Source organism: Lampetra fluviatilis, chromosome 3, assembly GCF_964198595.1.
Source record: "Lampetra fluviatilis chromosome 3, kcLamFluv1.1, whole genome shotgun sequence".
NCBI lineage: Eukaryota > Metazoa > Chordata > Hyperoartia > Petromyzontiformes > Petromyzontidae > Lampetra > Lampetra fluviatilis.
In genome coordinates, this window is record NC_136277.1 from 20,604,602 (window position 1) to 20,617,802 (window position 13,201).

Genomic DNA, 13,201 nt, shown 5'->3' on the forward strand with positions numbered 1-13,201 from the left:
TGTAGAGCATAGCAAGGTTCTTTGAAGGTGCATTTAAACTTGCATATGTGACACGTTGATTTTTCTTGATTTCAACATGAATACAATATTTTGAATGAGATAATGCAATCACCCAGACTCAGAAGAGAGAAAAAAATACCAGTATTTTGATCCCAATTTACATGTTGACAATGCGACCGAAAACACCGCCTTGCCAGTTTGCCGCATTGCGAGTTATGGAGACATTGACACATTTGGGCCAAAAATCTGACGACAAGAAACATTTGCCAATACATTAATTGGACCCTTAGAATACAGGCGAGCGTATGATATACAGTGTGTTTTATTTCTCCTTCGAAATAAATTGATGATGAATGAGTGAAAGTAATGAAGCTTCAACAATAGGACATGCTTTTAATGATTCAGCTCTTATAATCTAACTTAGGTCACTTGCGGATCTGTCATATACAATCCAATTATTTACTTATTCAATAATGTTTATTCTGAGTGTCTGCTGCTGCTGTGTCCTGTACAGTGCTTTGAGATCCTTGATGAAAATCTATATATACGTGTAATTATTATTCATGCATACTCTTTGGTTCTTTCGGTAAAGTCACGTAGGTATAAAATAAAATAAATCACGACGTTTCGGGCGCAACACAAGCGTCCGTCATCAGGTGGGAAAGCATGGTCTGCTGCTGATGCAGCAGGTTTCAAACCTTTAAAAACAGTCTGCATCAGCAGCAGGCCATGCTTTCCCACCTGATGACGGATGCTTGTGTTGCGCCCGAAACGTCGTGATTTATTTTATTTTATTTCTACCTACGTGACTTTACCGAAAGAACCAAAGAGTATGGATTCCTGCAGTCACGAAAGCTTCAAATCAAGATTGCTTATTAATGCATCAACTCTGCTGCACTTGGATAGTTGATGCACAAGTTGAGATATGCTCAAGCCTTATTGTAGCCTCATCCTTGCCAAATTGTGTCTAGGATCAGTCCTCAGTGACTCACAGTGCAACAGTGGATAGGTGAGCTCTACTCTTCTGTCCAAGTACTAGCACTCATTTAGTTAACAAAAACTTTCTATTTTTTTTACAATACCTTACATGGCAATTGCATTCACATGGAGAGCCAAGTCTTGACGGAGGCATTGGTTGATCTACACAACTATGGGTAGAATGGTTGGCAAGAGGTGCAAGGCTTCTACATAAAGTTTGGTGCATTCCACTGTTCATGATCCACATCGGCCACTTAAACATTGCTGAGGCACAGGCAAGTGTATTGAACACTTTTTGGATTGTGTCATCTGGCTTCCCTGTGCAGTAACATCCAATAGCAATGTCCCACGCTTCATCGAGACGTGCTTGGATGAAGAAAGCCTGTTGAGTGGAACATAAACTTCTTGATTCGTACTTTACAGCAGTATTACATTTTAAATCTACGAGCTTATTCGGTTGATGAGTTTGCCAGGCCGGAATGTCAAATAATTCATAACAATGCAAAGTATTGAAATATACAATCATATATATCAAACGTGCAGTATTCAAATATTTAGAATACTATATATGACACAAGATCTTTTAGCAGAAACATTTTTAACTCAAGTGTGTGTGTGTGTGCTTGCCCTGCAGTAACAGGTAAAGGAAAAGGGGCAGCCCTTACAATCGCTTGCTCATTCCATTGCTGGCCGAAGGGCTTCCAACAGAACAGGGGGGGGGGGGTAAGCAACCTGCGGCTGCTTCGTGATGTTATTTGTTAAGGAACATTTCTCGTATTCACGTGTATTGCGGCTCTTGAAATATGAAGTGTTTTTTACCGAATTAAAAAAAAAATCTATTTTTGTTATTTTGGTTGCCAACCCCTGCAATAGAGGGGACACTAGAAGAGCCCCTTTAGAGGGGACTTTGGCCTACTCTTCCACGCCGGCAAGATGTCTTGGAAGAGATGGGGGCACCCAAACTTTACCCCACCACACACGACCAGCCTAGAGACAAACTGTGATGTACCTTGATTTGAAGCTTTCGTGACTGCAGGAATCCATACTCTTTGGTTCTTTCGGTAAAGCATCCTTCATCAGGACGGACACTTGTGTTGTGCCCGAAACGTCGTGATTTATTTTATTTTATTCCGACGTGACTTTACCGAAAGAACCAAAGAGTATGTGATGTTCCTGGTTAAACTGCCATGTGGACAGAGTCGGGAGATTTAAGAACTTGCTGATTGTTTCAACTGCTGCGCTGGGAGATGGAACAAGCGTTCTCTTGATTGCCAGTCCAGTGTACTCACCATTACACCACGTCAGCATTCCTTTCATTGTAGTATTGTGGATTATTATTTCTTTACATTGTGAATCTTGTTTTTTCCATTGATAATTTTTTTTTTTAGATCTAGCTTACAACAGTACATATGCAAACAATTGTACGTGCAATTGCTTTGGAATCGGAACGTTTGTGGAATGGATTTTAACAATCTTATATTTGAAAAAAAAGGGATACGTCTTTGCATGTCAGAGTACAGTGCAGCAGCTGCCTGCTGCTGTCAAATTCATTCCAAGCACTTGTGTGCTGTCTTGATGTTGCCTGCTGCTGCCCGTGGCAGTACTATTTATTATTGAACCCCCGTAGGTTATCAATAGCAGTGGTCACAACATGGGCAACCAGCGCAGGCACCACCCACAAGCATTTGTTTCCTGTTTATTATGATTCTTGCTTAAAAGGTTCCTGCTTCCTTTTGTGAGTAGCGCTTGTGTGTCTGAGGTCATGCTCAAATCCAGCTTTTTCTAGTCAGTGCAGTCATCTTCATGAACTCACAACACGTGGGGTTTGTTCAGTGTCTTCCTGCCAGAAAGTCTTTGACACTTCACGTGACTTCAAATCGCACCTAGCTTGTCACAATCACTGTCGTGACGTGGCCGTCACTTAGTAGCGAACGGTGCTGTTGTATCCACTATAACTTAATATATGTGGTAAAGTCCCCCGCCCCATGCCTTTTCGGTCATGGGGATTGATCATAATTCGCCTTGCTGGTCAGGGTAGGTTGGTGAAAGGGGGACCCTGGACTGATTCGGATATCATTCGCCACTGATATTAGTCGTCACTGGGACTCAAACTCAGGCTGTATGGTTCATCGTGCAGGGCATTTAACTGCTGGGCCACTCCCCCCCCCCCCCCCAATATAGGCTGTATGCTGCAGTATAAATAATAAGCATGTAACAAAATATCGAGTAATCGGTTAATACATGTTCTTCCACTCGCGATGTTTGCACTAAATTGTATGCTAAAGAAGCGATTGTTTTACATTCGTAAATGTTGCGTATAATTATTGGGTCATGTCTCGAGATTGCATGGGATTGCATGGGATTGCAAGGGGTTGAATCATTGCATGACTAATGTATACCTACACGTGGGGCATTCCTGGGGCAGCCTCAGTATTTAGATACACAGCTGGAAGAATGCATATGGAAAGCCGTGGGCTCTACTGTATTGCTCATGTTTGCTTGTCGGATTTTTATCCAGATGGGGTGAGACAGCTCAACATTAAGGCAGTAGTGTGCCTGCTTACAACAGTGCCTTTTAACTGGTTACGATTGCTTATGATTGCATAACATTTCCTACACATGCTCATCAAATTGTATGCAAAATAAGGGGCTTTTTTGTAAATGTAAAGTGTCTTTTTGAATAACCTGTCCAGACGGTCACCTATCCATGTTCTCCTTGGATTAGTCTTGTAAAATTAATCATATCACTGTATATACCGATGGGTGTGGCCTGTGGCCCAGATACGACCGACCTTGTGATTTTGACAGGCCGAAGACTGAAAGAAACTCAACTCTTTATTTTACTAGGTAGCCCCACTGAGCTACATAGCTCTGTTTAACACGTAGACTTTCGCGACCAATATCATCCATAATAGAGTTTTTTTTTTGGTGAGATCGCGTAAATATATAAATGTGTCGTTAAAACCCGCCACCACCCGACACTGCCAACTGGTAAGGGTTGTCACGTAAACAGAACATGCCAATTGGTCACTAGCTAATAGATCACGACGTTTCGATAGCAACACAAGCCATCGTCTTAAGGTGAAAGAACACAGCAGGCGGACTGCTGAGGCAGGAGGAAACGTAGCGAGAGAGCGACTGCAACCAGAGGTTATACACGTTTGTGATGGGTACAATCCAAGGGTACGTGACTTTACCGAAAGAACCAAAGAGTATTATTTCCTGCAGTCACGAAAGCTTCAAATCCAGATTGAACCGCCTCTACGGGGAGGATTTCCACACGTGACTTCAACCGAGAAGATGGATGCAAAATTTAGCAATCTTTGGAAGACGTTGATCAACCAGGTATAGTGTTAACTGTTGTGTTGGCCGACTCTCTGAGTTGCATTACATTTCTAAGTTTGCTAGCTTTTTTCTCTCTATCACCTTGGTCCCTCTGTAAATGTCATCCCCACCCTCTCGCCCGTTACAGCATCCCCTCCCCCTCTCCTCCCTCCCCCCTCGGATTAGCCGAGGTTTGCTCGCCTTACATTTACTTGCAAATTCCATCCCTAGCCCCGCCGACTTCCCCTTGGGTTGTACCCACCACAAACGTATATAACCTTTGACTGCAGTAGCGCTCTCGCTACGTTTTCTCCTGCCTCAGCAGTCTGCCTGCTGTGTTGTTTCACCTGAAGACGAAGGCTTGTGTTGCTATCGAAACGTCGTGATCTATTAGCTATTTTTCTTTTCTATCTACATGACTTTACCGAAAGAACCAAAGAGTGGCAATCAAACACTCGATGGGCTGTTCACCATGAACTGGCTACCACACCCACATTGTTCACCAACACTACGTCACGTTTGTTAAGTTATCACATGGCCCTCTCATCCTACTGGGAGCTGGGATATTCTCATTGTGGCACCTCACTCGGAAAGGGTTGCAAACCCCTGCTGTAAACACTCCACTGCCCCAATGGGTCTGGAATTTGTTTTCCTCGACCCATCTGAGCTGTTGACTCCCTTGCCCCTTCTCAAGTCCTGGTTCAAGAGCTCGATTTTTACCTCCGCCTATGCCTGACTGCTTCCACAAGTAAAATATGCTCACCGTTTCTGTACAACAGTTTGAACTGCGGCTTTATTAAGATACTCCATACATCCAAATTTGATTGGATTGTACGATAGTAACTTAACTTGTTTTAATGACATACATGTATATGTTGAACTTCTTTCGCACGGTACGTAGCCAGTTGTGCTAATTGGAGGTGCTTTATGATTAAGCATTGTACTCATTGCTGATTCACATACCAATGTCTTTGGAAAAAATCAGTCCCATAGCAACAGCTAACTGCACTTTCTAAACATTTGTGTAGCCCTGCCGTGGGGTTTTCCTGTTAGTCATCACAATTCAATGGCGTGCAAACTATGTGGTTTAAACATTGACAGCTCACTTCGCCAATGCTGACCTGTCAGCATTAGATGATTTCAACATGCTTATTCATTGATCGAAAAACATTTGACCAACATTTTCCGTTTATTTTTGTAGTTCCTCTGAGTCCGTGTTGGCCAGGTAACTGGGATACATGGCATTCCACAGTGATAGGTCATGACATTCCACACACGCAGACCATGTCTTCAAAGATGCTAAAGCATGTCAGTGAGTGGCTGCTGCTGCTGCTGCTGCCACCACCTTACTCATGATCTTATCTGCTCATTGATGGAGCCCACAGCGCCCCCATCACCGGTTCTAATGTGCTCGTCTGCTGCAATGGTAGAGAGAAGAAAACATAGTATTGTTATCTTAATGTATTAATTTATCTATTTTTTTGCCACTTATTTCCATATAAAGGGGTCTCCATTATGAAGGTGAAATTCGTACCACTTGGCAATTATGCTGGTAAACTTGTGTGTATTTATGGGAATCCTTACGTGTGGATGCATGCGTTGTCAGTATCATTACTCCCTTTCTGCCCAGCTGTAAAACCAAAGCTGTAAAGAATAGCAGTGTGATTGTGAGCTCATTCAGCGTTAGTTTTCGTGCCAGGGGACCAACGTGACATCACGGGTGGGTTCACCGCCTGTACAGTTGCTCACCCAGTGTTTTCTCCAGGTGTAAATGAGGCCTCTGAATGACTGAGCTGCACTCATCACGTAGTCTGCATCATGCGCACATAAAAGCCAATGCATTGCACAGTTTAGGTTTGTAAGGACGAACATGTGGCTAGATGATGTCCTCTAAAATCTGCCTGAATATTTACTGTCAAATGGATTTGAGAAAAAGCTTTCTTATAGTTTTAAGAAAATATGCATTTACATCCAATCAGTAAATAATTGATGGGGTATTACCTGCCTAATAGCTCTTCGATTATGACATAAAGAGGATGCAAAGATAATCGGCAGTATCCTTTCCTCACCTTTTATATTAAAATGTTTTGTCTGCAGCAGGCAGCGGCCGCAAACTGTAATTATTAATAAATGCTCATTTCCCCTAAAGATGCCAAGATAAAAAGAGTGACGGATAAGAAAAACGTTCATTTATAGCCAGGGGGGGGGGGCACTTAGAATAGAGCAGCCAGCACAACATAATGCATCTCTGTTGTGTACAAGCGGGAGACATGGGTCTCTTGCGAATTGTGGCTGGCCATGGGCCAACAACACGGAGCTATGTCTGTGTGAAACAAAACAAAAAGGTTGCATCACCCACTTTTATATTCATTGTTAATGAGCACGACTCATATTCCTCATCGCTCCAGTGAGAAAGGTCCGGTGGTGCAATTCCTATCTGCTCCGAAAAACAGTGGGGAGGTGCAAATTGCCACGGTGCCTCAAGTGGTGTTATGTTGAACGTGACTGCGAACGGACTGCTCCTTTTGCCTGAGCCATGGCTTCTGGACAAGGGAGAGGAGAGGACCCTTTCGCTTCATCTCCCGCGTGTTTGCACGTGAACAAGATGAGGGTGAAATTGGGATAATTGCATCAGACTGTGGCTTCGAGTGGCCGGATGCAAACAGGGCACTTTCTGGTGTGACGTCACGGTCTCAAGAGAGTCTCAGAACCACAGGCCCTGGGGGGTCGTAAGAGTATTAGGACTCATACTTGTATAAAGGTGTCGAACATGATGCCTTGTATAAAGGTGTCAGTTTTTGTACCAGTTGAAAGGGTAAAAACCTATTACTATATTTTGCCACTGGTAAAGGAGGTCTCATAATGTAAATGCTTACCCTGAGCTCTCAATACTCTGATAGTGCGCTGTCTTTGAGTTGTACGCCTTTTGGCGTCATCTGGTCCAACACCAATGGAGACTAGGCTCTAAGAAAAGCTGTCTCGGGTGTGGACCAATCAACTTCAAGGACAGTGCATATCATTATCATCATCAGAGTTGTTTCTTTTTGTTTGCATTTTGACTGCTTGTGTTGTGGTTATTGCAAACATGATGCCTTGTATAAAGGTGTCAGTTTTTGTAACAGTTGAAAGGGTAAAAACCTATTACTAGGACTCATACTCTTTGTTTTTTTTTGTAAAGTCACGTAGGTAAAAACAATCAATTAAAATAAAATAAATGAAAACAACTAAATTAAATCACGACGTTTTGGAGGCAACACAAGCTTCCTTCATCAGGTGTAAAAAAGGCACAGTAAAATAACTGTAGCGAGAGTTAGTTATTTTGCCGTGCCTTTTTTACACCTGATGAAGGATGCTTGTGTTGCCTCCGAAACGTATTTAGTTGTTTTAATTTATTTATTTTTTACTTACGTGACTTTACCGAAAAAAAACCAAATAGTATGAATCCTTGCAGTCACGAAAACTTCAACTCTAGAATTAAAGTATTAGGACTGTTATCGTGATGCTAACTTCAGTGTCATAATAGTTACCAATTATATTTAATAATGGTTTTAAGAATTGGCTTTAAAATGAAACTCAAATCAAAACGAGTGTGTGACGTGGTCTGGCGTGACCTCGAGACACCGTGGTTAAGGTAGCACATCCTGCAAATTTTGTTACAAGTAAATTTTCAAATTAAGTGCTTTATTGTTGCCAAATGGACCATGGCATTAATTTGTCAAGATAGCGCTTGTGCATTATGCATGCTAAACAAAAACACTGCACAGCTGCCTATTTTTTCCCGGCAAAAGTAAAAAAATGAAGGTGCCCCCCTCAATTTTATTTCTCGCGCCTCTGCTGGTAGAAGCACCTCCACTAGCGGGAGCTCTCCAGAGCCCCTTGAAAGTGTATTTGCCCTGCTCTCGGAAGAAGTGGGAGTATCTCCACTTGATCTTAATCCATCACACACAACCTACTCATCTATTAACTGCTGGGTGGACATAGGCATAGGTGGGTGAGGGGGGGTTAAAAAAACTTGCTCCATTGTTTCAGCTCTCATAACTTCAGAACTTCTACTTCTAAGCCTATTGTGTTAACCATTACACCACACACAGCAGAGTCGCTCGTGTATGTACTAAGGATACGTTCATTCCTGTTTTAACAAGTGAAACCCTTTTCATCGCCAGCCTTTATTCCAGCATGCTGGAAGAAAAGGGCCCCCGTGTGGCAGACTACTTTGTGCTGGCCGGCCTGACGGACACGTCGCGGCCCCTGGAGGAGGAGATGAGCCAATCGGACGGGGGACCACGCACCGCCCGGCCGAAGGCGCCCATCACGGATGTGGCCGTCATCGTGAAGTCACACGGCGAGGAGGTGCCGCAGGGCTTCACGTGCATCGAGAGCACGCCGCTGGGCCTGCCCGCCGACCTCAACCACGGCAGCCTCAAGAGTCCACAGATCTACTTGTGCTACCGCAGGGGCAGGGACAAACCTCCGCTCACCGACCTTGGGTGAGTTTGCTCCATCAAGTCAACATTGGCGGGGGTGGGATAACATGCTGCGTACGTTTGCGGTGTGCAGTTTTTCCATGCGTACATGGGAGCTTCTTCTGAAACTTCGAAAACGCATCGGAGACCAAAACACCATCACCTGAATTCATAAGACCTCGGAAAGCATCCAGTTTTGAAGCATGGTAAAACCATGGTCATATGTACAGCCTAACACCAACACGCACTGACCAACGTGGTGAAGTATGGTCATTAACTGCCACTATCCACAGTGTGGGGATGCCCTCATCCAGCAGTGGAATTACATGCGTAAGGATTGTTTTGTTTCATATTTTGCAAGCGACAACTTCTGTATTTTTTAGTTACGAACAATTATTACTCTTGTGGGTTGGTGGGTAGTACAAATGTTGTGAAACTCCTTTCCCATGGGCATTGAGGTGCCACTCTGGCTTGCCAGGAGAAGGCAGTACAGCAAATGTGGACTCCATCTGTTACATCTGTATGGGATAGTGTTGCCCCCTCTTATGCGTAGGGTTTCTCCAGGTGCTCTGGTTTCATTTCACGTGCATGCACACTCATTAATTGGCTAAAAACATCTTAAAATTGTATTCATATTTATACCTACTAATACATGGGCAATTGTTGACACAATCTTAATTTGGAGCTTTCATGACTGCAGGAATTACTCTTTGGTTCTTTCGGTAAAGTCACGTATAAAGATAAAGTAATAAATTAATTTATTAATTGATTGACACCTCACCACCTGGCTGCCTCATATTTTCAACGTCCTCCGAAATATTCTCACTGACCAAGACTGAGTAAATACTGTGCCCTGTTACAAATTTAAATAATGAAATAATTATTCTATTTTATTGTAAGCAGTTATTTAACATTTTAGAATGTCTAACATTTTACACATTGTGTCCAATGGACATTGGGTGGAACTTATATTTTGATTTCCCACAAAGTGGTAGTTATTTTTTAACCCCAGAGAGATGATGGGCTGAGTCACTTTCTGAATGAGATTTGAACTCATAATCTTCCGATTGGGAGTCAAGTGCTCCGTCACAATGCCTCTCCGCTGGATTTTGTTTACAAGTTAGTTCTGTTTAATTCTGTAGTTTGGGATTTAGGCTCTTGATATGGTCACAGAGTGGCCACAGTCTTCGGAATGTGCATCACCGCTAACATGTTATGTTGGTCATGTTAACGAACTTTTACTGGCACCCACTCAAATTATCCGTCAACATGATTTTACTATCAACCATGCTTAACAACTGGAGTAAATATGTACGTATAAATAAATCACCCATGGGAAAAATAAACAACACTACAAAATAACAAATTGTGAAATGCATTATTTTAAGGAAATGTTTAAGCGTGAAATAAAACCAGTGAGCGATATATACAAATGATGTACTTGCTGAATAATGCACATAAAAAAAAATCCACAAATTTTAGTTAATCATAATTTGAAAAGATGACGTTCCATAATGTCAAGCATATTATATCCTGGATGCACATCTCTGCAGATGAAGGTCTTCAATGCTTGCCCTTTAATTTACAATTTTGAATCAGTCACCAATTTTTAATTTTTTTATTTTACGCTTGTTTATATTTGAGATTATAATCAGTTGGTAGATCACCTTTCTGTTTTAAGGAGTAATCCATTTCCCAATGTGAATGTCTAACACAATGATGCATAATGTATGTGATCAATAAAATTAACTGTTATTTCTGCATCGGTGAAAGGAGATAGGCGCGAGGTATGAAATGTCACTTCAAACCAAATCAAATGTCAATTTATGAGCATAATGCAATTGTAATAAATTAAAATTGTTTTCGTTGTAATCTGAGCTTTGGTGCATATCGAGCGCATCTCCCACATTTACATGGACATGTGCCGTTTTTAAATTAAACTCAATAAGATTCGATATTTACTTATATTCAGGATTAGTTAATGAATATTCCTTTAATGATTAAAACTATGTTTTTAACGTAGAAAGTTTTTAACAACGCACTTTTGGCCAATCATAACTTTTTTTTTACAGCTTAGTTTCAGGTTATTTCAAACATAGGATTGGTCTTACATGGTACACAATGACCAACACTTGCTCATGAGAGGAGGTCTACAATAACCATGTATGCATGTATGCTGAACTTCTTTCGTGCTTAAACCGTGCTTCGGCAGGAGAGACACCAGTGATTCACCACATTACTAAACTGTTGCCTCCATAGAAACTAGCTCGGTTCAAGCACACACAGTTAGGTCATCCAACACCTAATAAGCAGTCTTCATTATGTATACATTTCTTGCATTTAAAGGCTTTAACGAAACGTGTGGATATAATTTGTAGCTGATCCCACTTACTGTCCTCCCGCTTCGTCAGTTCGTAGGGTTTATTATTTCAGGGAGTGGTGGACTTGTGTTACTTTACATAACGCGAGAGTTGGTAATGTCTCAGTGGTCCTATCGTTGCCATTCACTTGTGAAAGGGCACAAGACATACAAGGAGGAACAATAACATTCGCAGAGCCTCACTCCCCACCTCTTGCTGTGCTTTCCAAGCTTTACATGCAGTGCCACACCTCCCAGTGTATCATTCTATGCTGCCCTAGCTTGTTCTCGTGGGGCAGACTTTTCTTTGATGTCCCTTTGAGTAGTAAGGTCCGCCTCTGAGAACGGAAGACTCTTTTATGATGTAGTACTACTCGCACTAAAACAGGTCAATACATGGGGGGCGGGGGGGGGGGTGAATTAAAAGCTACGTGTTATTGCAGGACTCTGGCAAAGAGTATGTGGAAGGAACTAACAAAAGAATACATCTTTGGGAGGTTTCAATTGAATGAAGTGTTGATTTCAGATAATAATTTAAAACTTTTAATTTAGAGAGATGTGAGCGTTTTGTATAAGTAGTATGTTAGGTAACACAAATGTTGAATATACAGTACTGTATCTCATTATAATAAGTACTGTATAGTGTATTTCGATTTAAAGCTTTCATGACTGCAGGGATTCATCTTTTTGGTTCTTTCGGTAAAGTCACGTAGAACTTCTACGTGACTTTACCGAAAGAACCAAGAAGATACTGTATAGTGATTTTTGGAACCTTTATATTTGAATGTTCATGCACTGTAATTAAATGCACGTCATTCAGACTGATGGCATGCGTACAATTATTATTCTGTAGCTAAAGGCCAAGTAGACATGTGATTTATTTGATTTCAGCATTGAAAAAAATCAGCTTTCAAACAAATGTGCATATTTAACTTTTATAGGCACATGTGGAATGTTTGTAGGAGTTTGAAGCAGGATACAGGATATCCTGACGTGCAGTCTTAGAGGCCTTCCAGTGTATGACATATATGGTTCAGGAAGGCATTTTTATAGGGAGGCAAAGCTTGAGGTTTTAATTATCCTGTCTGATTGGTAACCCAATTCTTCTGGCATGCGTTGACCCGATGGTTGCGGCGATGATGAAGCTGGTCACCATAAAACGTAGTTTCCAGCCGCCAGAAAAAATGTACTTCACTGGAACGCATTCTTCCGTGGGTTATGGTTCGAAAAGAATTCCTTTTTCCTTTCATAAAAATAATTTAAATGTATGAAATTTCTTTCAACAGAAAAAAACGGTAATTCAAATTTTCCTTCAAATGTCTTCCTTAAAATTGTAAAATTTTAAACATTTCTTTTTATATTTTTTTGATCTTCTTTGCAACCAGTCACAGAAAACAGAAATGTATTATTTTAATGTCAAACTCCTAACAGACTGCTGCCTTGAGGCATCGCTCGTTGTTTTGACGCTCAACCGATATATTCCGTTTGTGTACGTATCCTCTGTATGCAATTCGAACAATAAAACAAAAATATTGTTTCCAAGCGAACCTCTTTGGCTGGACTCGAGCAGAGCATCTCGCAAGCGAATGGCGTCGTCATCGTCGTCGCTGTTATTGCCTGCAGGGTCCTGTACGAGTGGAAGGACCGACTGAGGCCGGGCTGCGAGCTTGTCGAGACCACCCCATACGGACGCTGCGCCAACGTAAACAACAGCAGCGCCGTGTCCCAGCGCATTCTGCTCACGTTCCGTCGCGCCACCGACCAGAACACCCAGAATACGCTGGCCGTCACCGACATATGCGTCATTGTGGCGAACAAGGGGGAGAGTCCACCTCACACCTTCTGCAAGGTTGACCGCAACCTGAACTCCGGCATGGTAAATATATATACTTTGCACGCCCGCCTTTTAATCAATCATTTTTTGCAGCATTCACTTTTACCGACACCGTTCAACGTTGCGTTGTCCGACCGGCAGAGAATTGAGGAATAGGCGGTTCTGATGAGGTCAAATTTTGGAACCATTTACAATGAGGTCACTGGACACAAATGATGCGCAAACTGTTTGATAATTGGGAAG

The 13,201-nt window shown here is 42.0% G+C and overlaps 1 protein-coding gene across 2 annotated transcripts in view; it reads left to right on the plus strand.

The window, feature by feature from the left end:
* LOC144954224 (C-myc promoter-binding protein-like) overlaps nt 1-13,201 on the plus strand; it is a 117,937-nt gene that overhangs the window by 17,337 nt on the left and 87,399 nt on the right. For both annotated transcript variants that reach the window (XM_078884776.1, XM_078884778.1), the window contains exons 2-3: nt 8,466-8,789; nt 12,748-13,000. In XM_078884776.1, coding sequence (XP_078740902.1) covers nt 8,479-8,789; nt 12,748-13,000 — 564 coding nt within the window. In that variant the 5' untranslated portion in view covers nt 8,466-8,478. The remainder of the gene's footprint in view (nt 1-8,465; nt 8,790-12,747; nt 13,001-13,201) is intronic.